The sequence below is a fragment of the Nannospalax galili genome, unplaced genomic scaffold (assembly GCF_000622305.1).
Source record: "Nannospalax galili isolate Female #2095 unplaced genomic scaffold, S.galili_v1.0 scaffold619, whole genome shotgun sequence".
Classification (NCBI taxonomy): Eukaryota; Metazoa; Chordata; class Mammalia; order Rodentia; family Spalacidae; genus Nannospalax; species Nannospalax galili.
In genome coordinates this window covers 1,812,141-1,832,641 of record NW_008344186.1, presented here as the reverse complement: position 1 = coordinate 1,832,641, position 20,501 = coordinate 1,812,141, and the positions used below count along the sequence as shown (strand labels likewise).

At 39.9% G+C, this 20,501-nt stretch overlaps 1 protein-coding gene across 13 annotated transcripts in view; it reads right to left on the bottom strand.

Annotated features, from left to right (window-relative positions):
* Positions 1–20,501, bottom strand: part of Dip2a (disco interacting protein 2 homolog A) — a 149,369-nt gene that overhangs the window by 55,833 nt on the left and 73,035 nt on the right. For 12 of the 13 annotated variants that reach the window (XM_029567068.1, XM_029567066.1, XM_029567073.1 and 9 more), the window contains exons 7-8: positions 11,951–12,070; positions 10,200–10,397 (exon numbers count right to left, since the gene is read on the bottom strand). In XM_029567068.1, coding sequence (XP_029422928.1) covers positions 10,200–10,397; positions 11,951–12,070 — 318 coding nt within the window. Of the gene's footprint in view, positions 1–10,199; positions 10,398–11,866; positions 12,071–20,501 lie in introns of those variants that run through there. The other variant, XM_029567074.1, reaches the window with a different exon arrangement.

Sequence of the window (20,501 nt, the reverse complement as noted above, 5' to 3'; positions counted from 1 at the left end):
AAAGAGATGTATCTTTGCTCTGGAAATTGTTATTGAATATGTTAAAACTGTAATGAAATGCTTCTTCTAATCATGTGGTTATTAAATTTAAAAAAATCTCAGCAGGGATGTTGAGAAACTCAATAAGCTACTTCTAAAACAGAACCTAACATATGCAGGGTAATAACAGCTAAGATACCCTCATAGACAAGAGGGAAAAAAACCTTCTAAGATATTAAGACTTGTTATGGGGCTGGAAAGATGACTCAGCGGTTAAGAGCACTGACTGCTCTTGCAGAAGACCGGAGTTCGAGTCCCAGCACCCACATGGCAGCTACGAACCGTCCTTAACTCCCAATTCCAGGGGAATCCAAAGCTCTCTTCTGGCCTCCACGGCACTGCATGACACGGGTGCACTCACATGCAGGCAATACACTCATACACATAAAATAAAAATAATAAAATATTTTTAAGAAAAGACTTGTTATATAATGCTATGGAATCAAGAATATGGTCTGACACCGAGTGTGGCGATGCAGGCCTTTAATCCCAGCACTCAGGAGGCAGAGGCAGGCAGTCTGTCAGATCAAGGCCAGTCTGGTCTCCATAGTAAGTTTCAGATCAGCTGGGGCTATGGGAGACCCTGACTTGAAAAAAAAAAAAAAAAAAAAAGTATGGTTGCCAAGTGCAGTCTCAGCATTTGGGAGGCAGAGGCAAGAGATCTTTGAGTTCCAGGCCAGCCTGGTCTACATAGAGAGTTCCAGGCCAGCCAGAGATGTAGTGAGACCATGTCTTATGAAAAAAAAAAAAAAAGTATGGTCAGTCTGGTGTAGCTAAATGGAATATTTAAGGAAAATGTGGATTTTAACCCTTGTTTTCTCCCTCTGCCACTGTCAGCAAATTTCAGCTGACAAGTTTGTGGTTAGAACGCTAACACAGCTAGCTAGAACCACACAGGCTGATGAAACTTCCTCAATTCTGTTTGTTTCAGATGGAGACTTCTGCAATGATTTTCAGAGAGAGGACCTTTCTAACATTTGTTTTCTTTCTAAATTTATAAAAATTTGCCCAATTTTGAGACTGTACATAAGTTTCCTTCTCACTGTAACTAACTACCTAAGGTATAAAAGATGAGTACTTTCCTCCTTTCAGAGTCCACACTTTGAGACTTAAGTCCTCTGGACCAGACTGCAGCCTAAATAAACCTGCTTCCTGCATCTCCTGGTATGTCGTCTTATCTGCCCTTCAAGAAGTCAACAGGTAGGAGAAACAGCAGATAGGTGTGCCATTGTTGACTACCCCCAAAACAGGCTCAGGTCATTGCCAGAGACAGGGACAAAGAATAAAATAACTAAGTAAGCTTTCTTGAAAAACTAACCCAAAATTTACTCCCACATCTCACATGAGCGTTCTACAGACAGATGAAACATCTGAATGTGAACAGTTTAAAAAAAAAAAAAAAACTGTCCCAAACTAATGGGACAACTTCATGATCACGGCCTAGGGGATGAGGCTTTTAAAGGAGAACATAAAAATCATGAACTTCCAGGTATGGTACTACAGGCCTATAATCCTAGCAGCCAGAAAGCTAAGACCAGAGGAACACAAGTTTGAAGCTAGCCTGGGCTATATAACAAGACAATCTGGAAGAAGAAAAAGAAAAAAAGAATCACAAACCATGAAAGAAAGCAAAGCAAAACAGGAAAGAACTTCTGTTCACCAAGCTTCCACTATGGAGAAGTCAAGCTGGACCACACAGAAGATATTTATAGCATGCCACTAGCAAAGGACTGGCAATCCAAACAGAAAAATCCCTACAAATAATTATATATGTAAAGGAAAAAAAAAAACAGGTAAGTAAGAATCAGTGAATACTTAACAAAAGAAAATCCAAGGGCAGGCAAGACGGCTCATAGTTAAGAGCACTTACATTCCCTGTCCATCATCCCACACTCCTAGGCAGAGCCTGGGTTATGAGCCTCTGCACAGGTCAGACTTGTGAGGTCCCCAACCCCAGTATTCCTGTCTTACCACCCACCCCAGCTCCCAGGCCTAGCTCGGGTCATACACCCCCACATATCTGCCAGACCAGTGAGTTCCCTAAGCCCAGTATTCCCTGCCCCTTGTCCCACTCTCCCAGGCCTAGCTTAGCTCATGTACCCTGTGTACCCACAGTCTGGTTGAGTTTCCAAATTCCAGCATTCCTTCTCTACCATCCCACACTCCCAGGGCTAACTCTGGCTATGCCACCTTTAACTCCGGCCCAGTTTGGTCTTCTACAGACCCTCGCCTGCCCTTGTTGCCATTCCCACGCTTCCAGGCATAGCTGGGGCTGTGCAGTCTGTATATCAGCCCAGACAGACCTAGTCAAGAGATACATTTACATGCTTTTCCAGTTACCATTGAAATGGAATCACCTTGTCTTTACAGTAAAAATCAACAATGCTCTCTCTACCTACTAAGCAGCAACCCTGCTCACCCTGTGGCTTCAAGACTATATGAAATCTGTCCTGGAATCTCGCACATCAACACAGAGTGACACCAAGACTGAACACCAAGCACCACTCACCTGGGCTATCCTGACTAGGTGGGGCAACCCAAACAAAGATCCAAACACCCACCTAACAAAGGTGAAATCAGATATTCATGGCAAGAAACATCATCAATGACATAACTCTAGGTCCCATCACAAAAGCACAAAAATGAATAACCAAGATAATACGTCTCCTCCAGAAATTGGCACCCCCATCATAAGGACTCCTGAGGCTTTTAAAGGCAACCTAGCTGATACACAAGACAATGATTTCATAACAGAAATTATAAATATGTTGAAGGAAACTGAAAGGATAAGAACAAAAGACTGAAGGAAGACTGCAAAAACACAAATAACTGAATGAAATAAGTAAAACTATTTAAGACAGGAAATTAGAACTCAAATAGCTCAGCGGTTATGAACACTGACTGTTCTTGCAGAAGACCCAGGTTCGAATCCCAGCACCCACATGGCAGCTAACAACTGTCCATAACTCCAGTTCCAGGGGATTGACAGCCTCTTCTGTCCTCCACGGGCATTGCATGACACGGGTGCACTTACCTACATGTAGGCAATACACGCACACACATAAAATAAAAATAACAGATTATTTTTTTAAAAAAAGAGAATCTTGAAGAAAAGACAAACTTTAAATAAAACTCAAAATGAAAAACTTAGGAAGTCAGACAAAAAGCTCAGAGGAAAGCCTCTCAACAGATAGGAGGATCAAGTGGAAGAGAGAATATCAGACCTCAAAGACAAGGTAGAAAAAAATGGATCATTAAGTAAACAAAATGTTAAACTAAAATAACCCAGGAATGGAATGTGCAGGACCTCTGGGACACTATAAAAAGATTAAACCTGGGGCTGGAAAGATGGATCAGCAGTTAAGAACACTGGTTGTTCTTGCAGAAGACCTGGATTCGAATCCCAGCACCCACATGGCAGCTAACAACTGTCCGTAACTCCAGTCCCAGGGGATCTGACAGCCTCTTCTGACCTCCATGGGCATTGCACGACATAGGTGCATTTACCTACATGCAGGCAATACATGCGTATACATAAAATAAAAAGAATTTTTAAAAAAATCAAACCTATGAATCAAAGGTATAGGAGAATACAGTCAAAGGCACAGAAAAGATTTTCAACAAAATCATAGAAGAAAACTTCCCAAATCTAAGGAAAGAGAAAACTATCAAGGTACAAGAAACATATAGAACACCAAACTACCCACAATATATAATAGTCAAAACACTAAATGTACATAACAAAGAAAAGATATTGAAAGCTGTGAGTAAGATACAGTCACATATAAAGGCAGGCCCCATCAGAATAACAGCTAATTTTTCAACAGAGACCATGAAAGCCAGAAGAGCCTGGACATATGCCCTAGAAGGCATGAACAAATACAGATGCCAGGCCAAACTACTATATCCATAAAGCTATCACCTGTAATTGAAGGCAAAAGAAAAACTTTCCATGATAAAAACGTATTTAGGGAATATATTTCCACTAAGCCAGCTCTACAGAAGATACTAGAAGGATTTCTTAGTCTGAAGAGACGGTTAAACACATCCAAGAGGGCACAAGGAATAAACAACTTCAGAACAGTTACCCAAAACAGGTCTAAAAAAACAACAACACAACACAAATAAACATTTGGTCATTAATGACTCTCAAATTCTCAATAAAAAGACATAGTCTAGGCCGGGCATTGTGACACACATCTTTAATCCCAGCACTCAGGAGGTAGATGCAGGCAGACAGATCTCTGTGAGTTCCAGGCCAGCTGGGACTATAGGGAGACCCTGTTTCAAAAAGACAGTCTAACCAACTGGATTAGAAAACAGGACCCATCTTTATGCTGCCTCCAAAATATACACCTAACCATCAATGATCAACACCACCTTAGGGTAAAAGTATGGAAAAAGGTATTTCAAGCAAATGGAACTAAGAAATAAGTAAGAATAACTATTCTAATATCTGACAAAGTAGGCACCAAGCTAAAACTACTCAGAAAAAAAACAGGGAAGGACATTTCATACTCATTAAAGGAAAAATCCACAAAAGATTATTACAGTCCTAAACCAATGATATAGAAGCAGTAATTTTAAAATCTCTCAACTTGAAAAAGCCTAGGAAAAGATGAATACAGAGCAGAAGTCTACCAGACCTTCAAAAAATGAATACCAATACTCCCCAAATTATCCCATAAAATAGATAAGGAAGGAACACTACCAAATTTGTTTTATGAAGCCAATATTGCCCTGATACCAAAACAAAGATCCAACAAATAAAGAATATTATAGAGCAATCTCTCTGATGAACATAGTCACAAAAATTCTCAATAAAATACTTGCAAACCAAATGCAAGAACACATTAAAATGATTATGCATCACGATCAGATCAACTTCATCCCAGAGATGCAGGTATGGTTTAACATATGTAAATTAATAAATGTAATCCACCACATAAATAAACTCAAGGACAGAAATCATGTCATTACGATCTCATTAGACATAGAAAAGGCCTTTGACAAAATCTAACATCCCTTGATGATAAAAGGCATGGAGAATCTCGGGCTGGAGAGACGGTTCAGCGGTTAAGAACACTGGTTGTTCTTGCAGAACATATGGCAGCTAACAACTATCTGTAACTCCAGTCCCAGGGGATCCAACAGCCTCTTCACAGGCATTGCATGATACAGGTGCACTTACCTACATGCAGGCAATATACGCATACACATATAATAATAATAATAATAATAAAGTCATGGAGAATCTAAGGATACAGGAGACATACCTCAATATAATAACGGCAATAAAGAACACACCCACAGCCACATGGGACTAAATGGGGAAAAACTCAAAAGCATTTCCATTAAAATCAGGAGACAAGAATGCCCCTCTGTCCATTCCTATTCAATACAGTGCTTGAAGTTTCATCAAGCACTAAACAATAAGACAAGTGAAGGAGATAAAGGGGATACAAACTGTAAAGGAAGAAGTCAAAGTATCCTTATTTGCAGATGATGTGATTCTATACATAAAAAACTGAAGACTCCACAGAGGAGCTGAAGAAATGGCTCAGTAGTTAGGAGCACTGGTTGCTCTTCCAGAAGATCCAGGTTTACTTCCTAGCACCCACATGGCATTGAAAAACCATCCATAACTCCAGTTCCAGAGGATCCTATGGCCACTTCTGGCCTCTAAGGCAATGCACACATGTGGTGTACTTACATGCATGTAGGCAAAACACTCATACACATAAAATAAAAGTAAATTTTAAAGCCCGACATGGTGGCACATACCTTTAATCCCAGCACTTGGGAGGCAGAGGCAGGCGGATCCCTGTGAGTTCAAGGCCAGTCTGGTCTACATAGTGAGTTCCAGGACAGCTGGGGCTACAGGGAGACCCTGTCTCAAAAAGACCAAAAAAAAAAGTAAATCAAAAAAAATTTTTAAAGACTCCACCAGAAAATTCCTAGAGCTGACAAATATATTCAATGAAGTAGCAGGATATAAAATTAACACACAAATATCAGTTACCTTCCTATATAACAACAACAAACATACTGAGAAACAAACTAGGGAAACAATCTATTTATAAAAATATCCTGGAATAAGTCTAACCAAGGAAATGAGACTTGTATAATAAAAACTTTAAGACATTAAAGGAAGAAACTGAAGAAGATTCGAGAAAATCAAAAGACCTCCCATGCTCATGGATTGGCATGATTAATATTGTGAAAATGGCAATTATACCAAAAGCAATCTACAGATTCAATATAACCAGGTGATATTACAACACAATTCTTCACAGAAATTTTAAAAAAACTCAAATTTCATATAGAAACATACAAAACCAGGATGGCCAAAACAATCTTCAACAATAAAAGAGCTAGAGGCATCATCACTCCTGATTTCAAATTATACTACAGAGATACAGTAATAAAAACAGCATGATACTGGCATAAAAACAGACACACTGATCAATGGAATAGAATTGATAGCCTAGATTTAAGTCTACACACTTATGGATGCCTGATTTTTGACAAAGGGGCCAAAGATACATATTGGAGAAAAGACAGCATGTTCAACAAATTGTGCTGGTCAAATTGGATAGCTACATGTAGAAAAATGAAACTAGACCCTTATTTTTCACCCTGCAAAAAATTCAACTCCAGACAGATCAAGGACCTCAACATAAGACCTGATACCCTGAATTCAACAGGAGAAATTAAGGAATACATTGGAATCTACAGGCACAGGAAATTGCAGGTATTAAGACAAACAACTGACATATGGGGCCTCATGGAACTAAAAAGCTTCTATATGACAAAGGACACCATCATTTGAGTGAAGAGGAAGCCTACAGAATGGGAAAAATTCTTTACCAGCTATACATCTGACAGACGGTTACTATATAAAATATACAAAGAACTCGAAAAACTAAACATAAAAAAATAAATAACAATTTAAAAACAGTTCTCAAAAAACGAAATGCATGCAGGCTTAGAAATATTAAAATTTAGCTCAATATCTCAGGAAATGCAAATTAAAATTACTTTAAGATTTCATCACCCATCAGAATGGCTAAGATCCAAAAGACAATGACAACAAATGCTGGCAAGGACATGGGAAAAGGGGGATACTCATTTACTGCTGGTGGGAGTGCAAACCAGTGTAGCCACTATGGAAATCAGTGTGGAAGTTCCTCAGAAAGCTAGAAATAGATCTCCCACATGATCTAGCCATATAACTCTTGGTCATATACTCAAAAGATTTTAAATCTGCCAGGCATGGTAGTGCACGCCTTTGATACCAGCACTCAGGAGGCAGAGGCAGGTGGATCTCTGTGAGTTCAAGGCCAGCCTGGTCTACATAGTGAGTTCCAGGACAGCTGGGGCTACAGGGAGACCCTGTCTCAAAATGACCAAAAAAAAAAGATTTTAAATCTTACTACAGAGATACCTGTCCATCCATGTTCACTGCTGCTCTATTTATAATAGACAGGAAGTGGAAAGAGCCTAGATGTCCATCAACTGATGAATGGATAATGAAAATATGGTACCCTTACACAATGGAATATTATTTAGCTGGGATGAAATTACAGGTCTTTAAAGGGGGAAAATATTCAATAGTCATGAACAGGAAGACTCATAATTGTGACAGTATCAGTCCTCTTCAAATTCAACTAGATTCAATGCACTGTCAACCAATATTCCAGCAAGCATTTCTATGCAACGACAAGATTGTTCTAAAGTTTACTTGGAAATGCTATGAGCCAAGAACTGCAATAGTGATCAGAAGGCTGGGAGACAAATGCTAGATGCTGAGCCTCAGAGAACAATTGATTCAGAGTTGGCAACAGTCAGATGGAGCCAAAAAGACCTCCATGATCTGAAAGATAAACATATCTTTCATGAAGTAACACTGAAGAATAGGAAAACAAGCTTCTTCAATAAGTGGTATGAAATCAATCAAACAGTCGTAAGAAAAGGAAGACAGTATGCAGAATTAATTTGTAGCTGAAATATCACATCTACATGTCAACAGCAAGACAAGGAAGGTTTTAGAAGAATATATTGGAGCATATCCTAGATATTTTAGGTTGGGCAATGTCTTCCTAAACAGGATAAAAATAAACCATAATAAGAGGCAACAAGACCATTAAGAGCTATCATTCATTAAAAGTTACAATTAGAAGTGTTAAAAGGCAATTCAAGCCAGACTGTGGTAGCAAATTCCTATAATTTAAGCATTCAGGAGTCTGAGACAGGAGACTGTAAATTCAAGGTCAGGCCAGGTTATATAAGGAGACCCTACCTGAGCAGCAGCAGTAACAACAAAAAAGACAGCTGAGTTTGGGCATGGTGGCATAGGACTTTAATCCCAGCCCTAAGCAGAGGCAGGTGGTGGATCTCTGCGAGTCTAAAGCCAGCCTAGTCTACACAACAAGTTGCAGGGTTCATAGTAAGACCTTGTTTAAAAACCAACAACAAAAGGGTTTCCAAATAGTGAGAGAAGGTAAATTCAAAACATGTATCCTTCCGAGCATGGTGGTGCACACTTTGATCTCAGCACTCAGGAGGCAGAGGCAGGCAGATCTCTGTGAATTCGAGGCCAGCCTGGTCTACATAGTATGTTCCAAGTCAGCTGGGGCTATAGGGAGACCCTGTCTCAAAAAGACCAAAAACAAAACAAAAATGTGTATCCCAGCACTAGAGAGATGTCTCAGTGGTTAAGAGCACTTACTGCTCTTGCAGAGGACAAGAGTGTGGGTCCCATGTAGGTGGCTCACAATTGCCTGTAACTTTAGCTCCAAGAATCCAATGCCCTCTTCTGGTCCCCATGGGCACCCCCCTCCCAACACACAGACACAGACACACACACATTTTAAAAAGAGCGTGTATCTCTCAAAAGGCATGTATCAAAAACATAAAGCAGTAAAAGAATGTTGACCAATGAACAGAAAAATGAGCCAGAGTCATTCAAAATAACCAAAAAGCACACAAGAAAACATCATGTTCTATCCAGTAAATATCTAATGAGAAATTGTGAATCACCTACAAGAAAGACTCAAAGAGGGGCTGGAGAGATGGCTCACTGGTCAAGAGCACTGACTGCTCTTGCAGAGGACCAGGACTCAATTCCCAGTACCCACATGGCAGCTATGAACCATCCTCAACTCCAGTTCCAGGGGAATCCAAAGCCCTCTTCTGACCTCCACAGCACTGTACGACACGGGTGCACTCACATACATGCAGGCAATACACTCATACACATAAAATAAAAATAATAAAATATTAAAATATATATATAAAGACTAAAAAAACAATGAGTGCTGGGAGGGGGTGGGGCAGAACTCTCTATAGCTGCTCTGATGATGTCAAGTACTGCAACCCTTTGGAGATCTGTCTGGTGGCATGTCCTGAAGCTTAGTCACTCTGTTCCAGGTTTATACCTACTACCAATGCTGCATATGCTCACCAAGAGTCAAGGAAGAATGTTCACAGCACCATAGACAACAGCCCCAAAGTGGGAATGACCCACATGTCCATGTATTGGGGGTATGCATAAATAAGTTCTGGTGTATTTAACAAAAAATATCTACCAATGAGAATAAACTAAAAATTTTCACAGCATTTTGTGTGGGTACATCTCACATGCTAAGGAAATGAAGGCAGAAGTAAAAGAACACCAATACAATCTGTTTACTTAAAATTTTCAAACATAGAGAGCTAACAGCCAGAGTAGTTAGGACCATGATTTCACTTTGTGTATAGGATTTAAACACTGGAAGGAGCACTGCCAGTCTGGCCCAGACAACACTTCAATTATGAGGATGTGTATTCATTCTGCAAAATATACCATGTACTTATGAGTAATTGTATAAAAAAACATAGAAAGGAATTAAAAGATATCACACACATAAAATATACGCAAAGCTCAAAATAATATAAACTAGGTTGTTCAGAATGGATATACACCTAAAGTACTGAAAATCAGCCAGCCAGTGGCCCTTCTGACAAGGAGTGCCTAGAGTGATACCACTGATATTGCCTGTCTGACAGACAGGTATATGCTTCTGCTTTACAATGTGCACCATGCAGTGTGTCTACTGTAGTGCATATGCAACACTTTAAGATGAACAAGAAGCACAACACTCTTTGCTGACACTTACCATAGGTGAGAGTGCAGGTGGCCTTCCCTGCTGTATCCAAGGCAGTCAGGCAGGGGGCTTTGGGCTGTGTTGTGCCCCAGCGCTGCAGTGAGGCCAACAGAGATGGTGGCCCAGGAGTCCCCACCAATAGAGGCTCTCCTTTCAGCACAGCCATCTGATCTCCTTCTGGCTTTGGTTGATTTGGATCTGGTTGTTGAACTACAAACAAAACCAAAATTTAAAATTCAACATGTCAGAGTGCCATGCATACATTCTATTTTTTAGCAACTGTACTTTATGATTTTACTCTGCAATTACAATGATAAAAAGCTTACAATAATCTGCTTTGATTTTTTTTTTTTACTACCATCATAGTCACAGACTAATTACCTAAAGGACTAAATGAGAGTTAGTTACAGACAACAATGATTTTGAAATAAAAACAACCCACCATTCTGGTAAATGTAGCCTTACACAGTAAAGGGGACCACAGGAAGGCATTTCCACTTTTCTACCCTTGGGACTGCAATGTAGCACAGTGATACCCCACAACTCCAAAGCAGGGGTAGTAAGGCTTCAGGGCCTTGGAAGTAGGTTCTATTCACTGGCTCACTCAGGACCAAAGTAAACAGAACCACCTCTTTAGTCAGGCATCAAAACCACTAGCATTGAGCCAGGTACCACAGTGCACACCTTTAATCCCAGCACTTGAGAGGTAGAGGCAGGTGAGTCTCTGTGAGATCGAGGCCAGTCTGGTCTACATAGCAAGTTTCAGGTTAGCTGGGGCTACAGAAAAAGATCCTGTTTCACAAAACAAACAAATAAACAAACAAAAAAGTAACCATACTATGAAACTCTGAACTAGAAAGGGATAGTCTAATTATAAAGCACAACCAGATCCTGAAAGGCAGGCTTTACCCTCAGGTATGGAGGAGATGCCCATGGTGGCAACACTGCTCTGGGACAAGGTGCAATGGGCCAGCTGTATGGTACCTGTTGCCTGCATATACATGCATGCTAGCACTGGCTCATTTTTGTGGCCTATCTATAGGTTCCCTCCTGTTTCTGCTAGTTTTCCTTTTTAAAAAAATCTACATTCTTTCTTTTCTAAATATATACTCATTCATAAATGAGAGGCTAAAACTCTGAAAGGGGGCCAAATCTAGGATAAAAATATAGTGCTTTTAAATCTAAGGGATTATAAGCAGCTCACATTTAAATTTTAAATCAAAATTGAAGTAATCTAAGTTAAATGAAACCTTTAAGTTTTTTTAAAAAATATTTCATTATTTTTCTTTTATGTGTATGCGTGTATTGCCTACATGTAGGTAAATGCACCTGTGTCGTGCAGTGCCTGCGGAGGACAGAAGAGGCTGTCAGATCCCCTGGAACTGGAGTCATGGACAGCTGTTAGCTGCCATGTGGGTGCTGGGATTCAAACCCAGGTCTTCTGCAAGAACGGTCAGTGTTCTTAACCACTGAGCAATCTCTCCAGCTCTCCCTTATAAGTATTTTTATTAGGTGCTAACCACTGGACTGGATGCATAGAGAAATGCTAAGTCATTTTAATATGAGTCATGAATTTTCTACCTACTCACATACAGGAATTATTCCACATGGTTCTACACTCACCAATGCACATGGTGATCAGTATTTTACTATCTTACAACATACCAGCAATCACTCACATGAGATGCATATTTGCCTGTGTTTCCAGACTTCGTGGTCACCACATTCATGAAAACATGGAAGCTCAACTCAGAGAACTCTACCTTCCAGTAATTCCTCAAAATCATCCACAAAGAACTCCTTTAGAGGCGGGCGCTTTGGCCTCTTCAGGGTATTCAGAAGCTGTTGGATTTTGGAGGATACTCTGCTGTTCACTGGCACACCTGTCACAGGGAAAGCAGAGAAGGCCTGAAACTGTGTCATGCAACATCCATAGGAAAATGCACTGGGTACGAGGCCTGAAGACAAACTGTCAAGTATATCAGAACTGACAAATCCAGTCAGGTGCTGGCCCCCACTGGTCATTTTGGAATGTACTGATTAATTTGATAAGCATTTACTGAATGCTTCTCAGAAAATAAGATCTGTTCTAAGGCAGTAGTTTACAAAGTGGTCTAAGGCAGGTGGGTGGGGGAGCCTCCAAGGCCCTTCCATGGTCTCATGTGAATATAACCTACCTTTTTGCTATCCTGAAGAGGCCACATGTGTATGACAGCAGTGGAGACACACATATATCAGATATGGGAAACCAGATGTTTTTGTCAGCAAGTCACAAGAGAGGTGGACATGACATACAACAAGGCTATTCTCACTGAATGCCTACTGCTGTAGAAATTCTTTATAAGAATGTGTGATTTATGTCAACATGCAGTGAGTTTCTAAGATTTTTTAATTTTTTAATTTTATTTTTATAAAATATTTTATTTGTTATTTTTATTTTATGTGTATGAGTGTATTGCTTGCATGTGTGTTACGTGCAACACCCATGGAGTTCAGAAGAGAGCACTGGATCCCCCAGAAATAGAGTTACAGACGGTTGTTAGTCACCAAGTGGGTGATGGGAATCAAACCCAGATCCTCTGCAAAAGCAGTCAGAGCGCTTAACCACTGAGCCATCACTGCACCCCAATTTTATATTTTTAAAAAGTTAATTTCAAGCTGGGCGTGGTGGCGCACGCCTGTAGTCCCAGTACTTGGGATAGATAGATAGATAGATAGATAGATAGATAGATAGATAGGTAGATGATAGTAAATAAATAAATAAATAAATAAGTAAATAAATAAATAAATAAATAATAAAGTTAATTTCAAATCTACCCTTCATCCTCTCCCTTAAAACTCATCCCCTAAAATTCTTCCCCTATCCTCCCCACAGCTATTTTCTCTCAAGTTCATGTACCTTTTTAAAAAAACCAACTGAATCCACTCAGTGCTTTCAGTATTTGCATGAGTGTAGGGCCATCTATTGGAGCATGGGACGCCTTCAGGAGTCATATCCCTGAAGAAAAATGACTTTTCCTTTTCTAGCAGCATCAATTGCCAATAGTGCTTCAGCTAGGTTGGGACTTTGTGACTCCCTAACCCAACCATGCTTGGACTTTGCCTGGCATGATCTGTGCAGGTCTTATGCATGTCGTCATAGCCTCTGTGAGTCATGTGTGCAAAAGCCCTCTCATGTTCAGAAAATACTGTTTCACTGCAGTTATCCACTGCCTCTGGCTCTTAAAATCTTTCTGCTCCCCCTCCCACAATGATTCCCTGAGCACTGGAAGGAAAAGAATGTGATGTAGACGTCCCATTTAGGGCTGACTACTCCTTAGTTTCTTATTTTCTACACATTGACAGGTTGGGGGGTGGATCTCTGTACTAACAGTCATCTACTGCAAAAAGAAGCTTCTTTGATAAGGGTTAAGAGAAGCACTAATCTGCTGGGTGTGGTGGTGCAAGCCTTTAATCCCAGAATTCAGGAAGCAGAGGCCGGCAGAACTTTACCAGTTCCAGGCCAGCTGGGGCTACAGGAAGATCCTGTCCCCCGACCAAAAAAAGAATAAGTACTTAGAGGGCATTAGAGGGTGGTTTAATACAATGTTTACTTAGCAAATAGTAGTAGGTTCTTCCCTAGGCCTATGCTATACCTGGCCATGGGTTCTTGGCCTACTTAACAGTATCAGGCATGAGTTTCATCTTGTAGAGTGGGCCTTAAATCAAATTAAAAAATGATTTGTTACTCCCATAACATTTATGCCACTATTGTACCAGTGGGCATATCTTGCCAGGCTAGTCATTATTTTAGCTCATAGCTGGGTAAGACTGTTGACTACATTCCTCCCGTGGTAGTATGCATAGCACCTTCTAGCACCATGAAAGCTATCTAGCAGGGATGAAACTCCTAGATCAGTACCAGCTTGATTTCTCCATGTTCTAGAACTCAAATATGTGGTGTCTTCAGTAATAGCATATTAACATCAAGTTCTGGAGGGTAATCAAGAGCAATGGTAACAGCTTATAATGTTGGGGTGAGGTATGAGGGTCTATGGGATCCCACTGACCAACAACTCAAAAATAGGTATCTCACACCTGGCACTGGGCTTTTTATTTGATAGCCTATGCACTGCCACCCCCCTCCCCTCCCACACTTACAAGGTAACTCCATTTATAATTAGTTTTAAATGAATTAATTTTTTAATCTTCAGTTTTCATTTCTAATATAGTAAATACTAAGAGAGAAACCAGAAGCTCCATGGTATCCTCAGCAACTGTTAATAAACACTGCTCTGTACTGGTAGAGAGAGTGTCAGCAAAATAAACAGGCAAGAGCCTGCGACAAGCTCACCACTTGCTGGGTGAAAACAAGTAAATAGATATATACAGTGAAAAGAAGGAAAAACATTCCACATGGGCATGGTGGTAGAAAACGGAGCTGGACCCTGAGTGTCACATACAGGAACTGTTATCTTTCAGCATAGTTTCACCTTCTGATCTAAGAAGATGTTTCATAGCTAATTCCACGGTGCCCTGCCCATCACTGGATCAGCCATTTCTGATGGACTGAGGTGCTAAAAACCAGATATGGGCACGAGGAGTGTGCACTGCCTCTGCAGCACTAAGCTTTCATCAGCAAACAGGACAGCAAGTATAAAAAGGAATACTCACATATATGCACACATAGATGCAAACTGACACACACACACAAAGACTACCATACTCAGACACACACTTCTGCCCAGGAGTTGAGAATCTGACTTCCCCCAGTCCGTGTCTACATGTTTCTTCCTTCACAGTGAGAACCCTGCTTCCCAGTCCCAGCTACCAATACTCTTGAGAGGTGACTGAATCATGAAGACTGTTGTGGTTTGAAAAATGTCCCTCATAGGCCTTTGTCCAGCTTCCTGCTCATGCTGTCTGCTGTCATACCTTGCCTACCATTATGGACTCTAACCCTCTGGAACTGTAAAGCAAAAATACTTTCCCTTCTATAAGTTGCTTTTAGTTGGAGTATTTTATCAGAGCAACAGAAAAGTAACTAATACAATGATTAACTTACTGATGAGTTCATAGCTGAATGGGCTGTAGGAAGCAGGGCATAGTCAGAGAAAGTTAGAGGGGCATGCTTTGAAGGATACATCCTTTCCCCAAATGCTTTTTCTTCAGCTCTCTTTGTTTTCTGGTAGTCACGTTACCAGATATTCCCCACCATGATTATCAACTTGGCTTTGGGCCTACAATGAGGGGGCCAAGTGACCAAGGATTGCAACCTTTGAAACCATGGGCCAAAATAAACCCTTCCTCCTTTAAGTTGATATTCTCAGATATTTTGTCGTATCAGTGAAAGCTACCACACTATGTGGCAGATAAACATACACCATTCTCCCCTAAATCCCTTCCACCTCTCACCTCCTATCACTGCTTTCTGTTTATCTTTCCTGCTTCCTTCTGCAGAGAAGAGCAGACATATGTACAGGTTGGTATTTTTTCCTCCTTTCTCACATAGAATGTGGTAGATGGTAAATGTCCTTTGACTCTGCCTCTCCACTTAACACCTGGCAAGGCACTTTAATACATTCACAAAGATCTTTCTCATTCACTTTGACAAGTGCATAGTACTGGGCTGGAGGGACAGCTTGGACATTAAAAGGCTCAGGCTGACAAATGCATAGTACTCTACCACATCAATCTATTAGCTTTAGTCAGTCAATTTGTGAGGTCTGGATAACTTAAGTGTTTCCAATATATTAAACTAAAACCAATTTATAACTGTAATTGTTCAGTTATTTCCTTATTTTTGGAGGTATATGTGCAGAGAAAATTCCTAAATTGATTTATCTGAGTATATTAGTTCCCTTTCTGTTGCTGTGACAAAAAACCCTATCAAAAGCAACTTAAAGGAGAAAGGATTCATTCTGGCTTAGAGTTTTAAGGGATACATTTCCATCACAGTGGGGAAGGCATAACAGCAGAACTTGAAGCAGCTGGTCACACTGTATCCACAGTTAAGAAGAAAGTTGCAAATCCTTGTGCTTGGCAAGCGGTCTTCTTTTTATGCAGTTCAGGACTCCAGTCCATGGAATGTTGCCCCCCACAATCAGGGAGCTTCTCTCCATCTCAATCAATACCTAATCTAGATGATCTCACATAGGCATACCCAGAGGCTTGTCTCTTCATTGATTCTAGATACCATCAAATTGACAATCAATGTTAACCATTACAATAGGTCTATTCCAACTTCTCTAATTATGAAAAATGTTGAGCATTGTATTTAGCAGATATCATTTTGTCTATTTGTGAATTTCCTGTTCACTTTTTTTACATCATTTTCCTATATAAAGAGTTGGCAGACTTTTTCTTCCATGGAAAACAAACTAAATGTTGCAGTCTGTGGATCACACAATCCCGACTGCAGCTGTTCAGCTCTATTATTGCAGCATGACAGCAGGCCAAGGACACATGAGGAATGGGTGTGGCTGTGTCAATGAAACCATTTACAAAATAGGCAGTCAGTCTAAGAGCTAAGTTGGCTGACCATTGATCTATGATATTTTCAGTATTTTTCTCATTATTATTAAAACAGCTTTTTGTATTAGACTTTACCTACCACATGTTGTAAAATTTTCTCCCCGTATGTCAAACCTTTTGGTTTTCTTTATAGTATTATTTTACCAAGCAAGAGAATTTTTTGTAGTTACATGCAAATTCATCTGTCTTTATTTCTAGTGTATAAAGATTTTCAGTCATAGGTAGAAAGTCTTTACCAATAAAAAGAAATTCATCAACTTTTCCCTTCTATTCTTTGTTACTTACATTTAAGTAACTGATTGAGTTGGAAGTTTTCCTAGTCAATGGTGTAACAAGAATCTAATGGTGAGACATTCAGCCAGTAAAGGTGCTTGTCACCAAGTCTTATACCTTGAAACTTAAGTTCAATTTTCAGGACCCACATGGTGGCAGGAGAGAACTGACTCTCACAAGTTGTCCATTGACCCCCACACATGCATTGTGGCATGTATACACACACACACACACACACACACACACACACACACACACACACACACCATAAAATCAATCAATAAACCAATCATTGTCATAAAAAAATCCAAAAACCTCCACGTATCTTCAAAAAATACGTAATTTAGAAGCTGGAGAGATGGCTCAGCAGTTAAGAGCACTGGCTGCTCTTGGAGAAGACCCAGGTTCAATTCCCAGCACCCATACGGCAGCTAACAATCAGCTATAACTCCAGTACCAGAGGAATTTAATGCCCTCTTTTGATCTCCATGGGCATTGCATGACACGGGCGCACTTACATGCGTGCAGGCAATACACTCATGAACATAAAATAAAAATAATACTTAAAAATATGTATATAATTTTAATGTTTTCCAAAAGGTTTCTCAGTGGTCCAAGTAACACTTACTAAAACACTATCTTTGCCACACTGAGACAGTGTATTGTTACTTGAAGGCACACACAGATAAGATACAGATGTGCATTATAAACTCTACACTACTCACAAGATGCTGACGAGTGCTTATCCCTGAATGAAACATATATACCAAACATCTGCCTCCCAAGGCTCAGGAATCATTGGGGTGGGGGGGGGCGGGTCTAAGAGCCAAGATGGTGAATGACCACAAGGAAACAAGAGTTTTCCAGACAGCTGGTCAGTTATTCATATGAACACACTGTAATGGCACAAGTCCCATGCAAGTTCAAACCAGACAAAATCCTAGCACAGACATGGAGAAGTAGATAAGAAACCCAAACCCACCTAAGTAAATTTTGGCAACCAATGGCTGCTTGGGAGGGAAAGAGATTGTTTCCTTCAAACATGGGACTCTTGTTAGGTTAACTAGGCTCCAGTGGATGAACCCACACTGAAGGACATTTGGGGACACTATATATATATATTTTTTTTCTTGCAGCAGATGGCAATTAACATAGAGACTCATAAATGGTCACACGTGCCCAGAATAAAGAAATTGAAGTGCTCGGCCATAAATGGGATACCTATATTGCACCCTCTCCTCCCAAGGCTCAGGAATCAGCAGGCAGGAAGATTAAGATGAATACAAGGAAACTGTGTTGTTTAAAATACCACCAGGTATTTGCACATATGAACCTACATCACTTATGACAACATGCACAAGACCTATGCAAACCCAAGCTAAACAGGGGCCTATCATGGATGGGGAGGTGGGCAGGGAAGCTCCAGGTCTGAGAATCTATTAGCATTTGATAGATGCTGGGAGAGGAAGAGTCAGTTTTCCTTTCTGGTGTGATGCCCAGTAGGTTTACCAGACTCTAGGGGATAGACCCACACCCAAGAGTACTTGGGAAACACAGACTAGATGTCACAGGCCTTTAAAAAAAAAGACAAATAATAATAATAGAGGACATGAGGGGCTGGAGAGATGGTTCAGTGATCAAGAGCACTGTTCCCAGCACCCACATAGCAGCTAACAACTATCCAGAACTTCAGTTCCAGTTCTCAACACCCTTTTCTGACCTCCACTAGCATTGCATGCATGTGTTGCACTTACATATATGCAGGCAAAATACTCATATGCATAAAATAAATTTTTTTCAAAAGGCTGGGTGGGTATGGTGGCACAGGCCTTTAATCCTAGCACTCAGGAAACAGAGGTAGGTGGATCTCTGTGAGATTGAGGCCAGATTGGTCTACATAGCGAGTTCCAGGTCAGCTGAGGCTACAGAGAGACCCTGTCTCAAACCACCCCCCAAAACAAACAAATAATAGAAGACATGAAGTCAGGGTGCGGTCTGAGGGGAGGAAGATGTCTGAATATGAAAAAAAATGTATGAAATTCTGGAATCAATAAAAGTTTTAAAAAACTACTTTCAAATGGGGCTGGAGAGATGGCTCAAAGGTTAAGAGCACTGGCTGCTCTTACAGAGGGCCTAGTTTCGTTCCCAGCACCCACATAGTGGCTAACGATTATACTTAACTATAGTTCCAGGGGATCTGATACCCTCTTCTGTCCCCTGAACCCCACACACATGTCTTGGCACACACAGGCGTGTATGTACACATACACATGAATGAATGAATAAATAAATAAAATTAATTTAAAAGTCAGTTGATCATACATGTGAGGATTTATTTCTGAGCTTCCTGTTCTAGTCCACTGGTGTGTAGAACTGTCTTATGTCAGCACACATTGTTCTCATTACCCCTGGCCTGTAGTAAGTTTTAGAAACATGAGCCCTCCAATTTTGTTCTTTTTTAACATTTAAATTTTTTAATTTATTTATTTAGTTTTAAGTGCCTTAGTGTTTTCCTACATGTGTATAAGTGCACCCATGCCATGCAATGCCTGCGGAAGCCAGGAGATTGAGTCCTGTTCTTTTTTTTTTTAATTTGTGAATTGTATTTTCATTTATTTACTTAATTGTTTTTTCTTTTTTATTAATTCTTTGAGCATTTCATACATGTATTTTGATTATATTGTTCCATCCCTTCACTTCTCCCAGATCATCCCCACTGCCCCACCCACCCCACCTTCATATTATTTCCCCCCATCAAGTTGAAACTGTGTTGCCCAAATACTTTTTAAAACTTTTTTATTTATTTTTTCATTTCTGTGTATGAGTGTTTTGCTTGCCTGTATCCAAGTGCACCATGTGTGCGGAGAATCCAACACCCTCTTCTGACCTGCTCTTGTTTTTAAGAGTATTTGATCATTCAAGGTTCCTAAGAATTTTAGGAATTTTCTAAAAAAAAGATTAAGATTTTCATAAGGATTATATGTTGGATTTTTAGATTGCTTTGATCAATCTTAATTTAATCTCATGTAATTTGCGTGGTGGCTTTGTATCTTACTACTTCATTTAATTCACTTACAAGTTCTATTTTTATGAATGCTTAATTTTTAGGGTTTTCCACATAGATGATCATATCTTCTGCAAAGAGAGATAGTTTAACATTTTCCCTTACAGTTTGGATGCCTTTTATTTCTTTCTTCTTATTTGTCTGCTCTGGTTAAAGCTTCTACTCTTTTGTTGACTAAAAGTGTGGCAAAAGTGGGCACCCTTTGCCTCACATCTCTCTATATCTTGATCCATCTGACTAGAAAGTATACAAATTTACTGACCTTTTGAAGAGCTACCTCTCTATTGCTTTGTGTTTGATTTTCAGTCTTCTGTTTATTACCTCCTTCTTCCTGATTTAGATTTACTTTGCTCTTCTTTTGCTCTCTTTGGTATTTACTTTGTTCTTATGTTTTTGTTTTGTTTGGTTGGTTTTTTTCTTTCTTTTTTTTTTTTTTTTTTTTTTTTTTTATTTAAGGGTTTCAT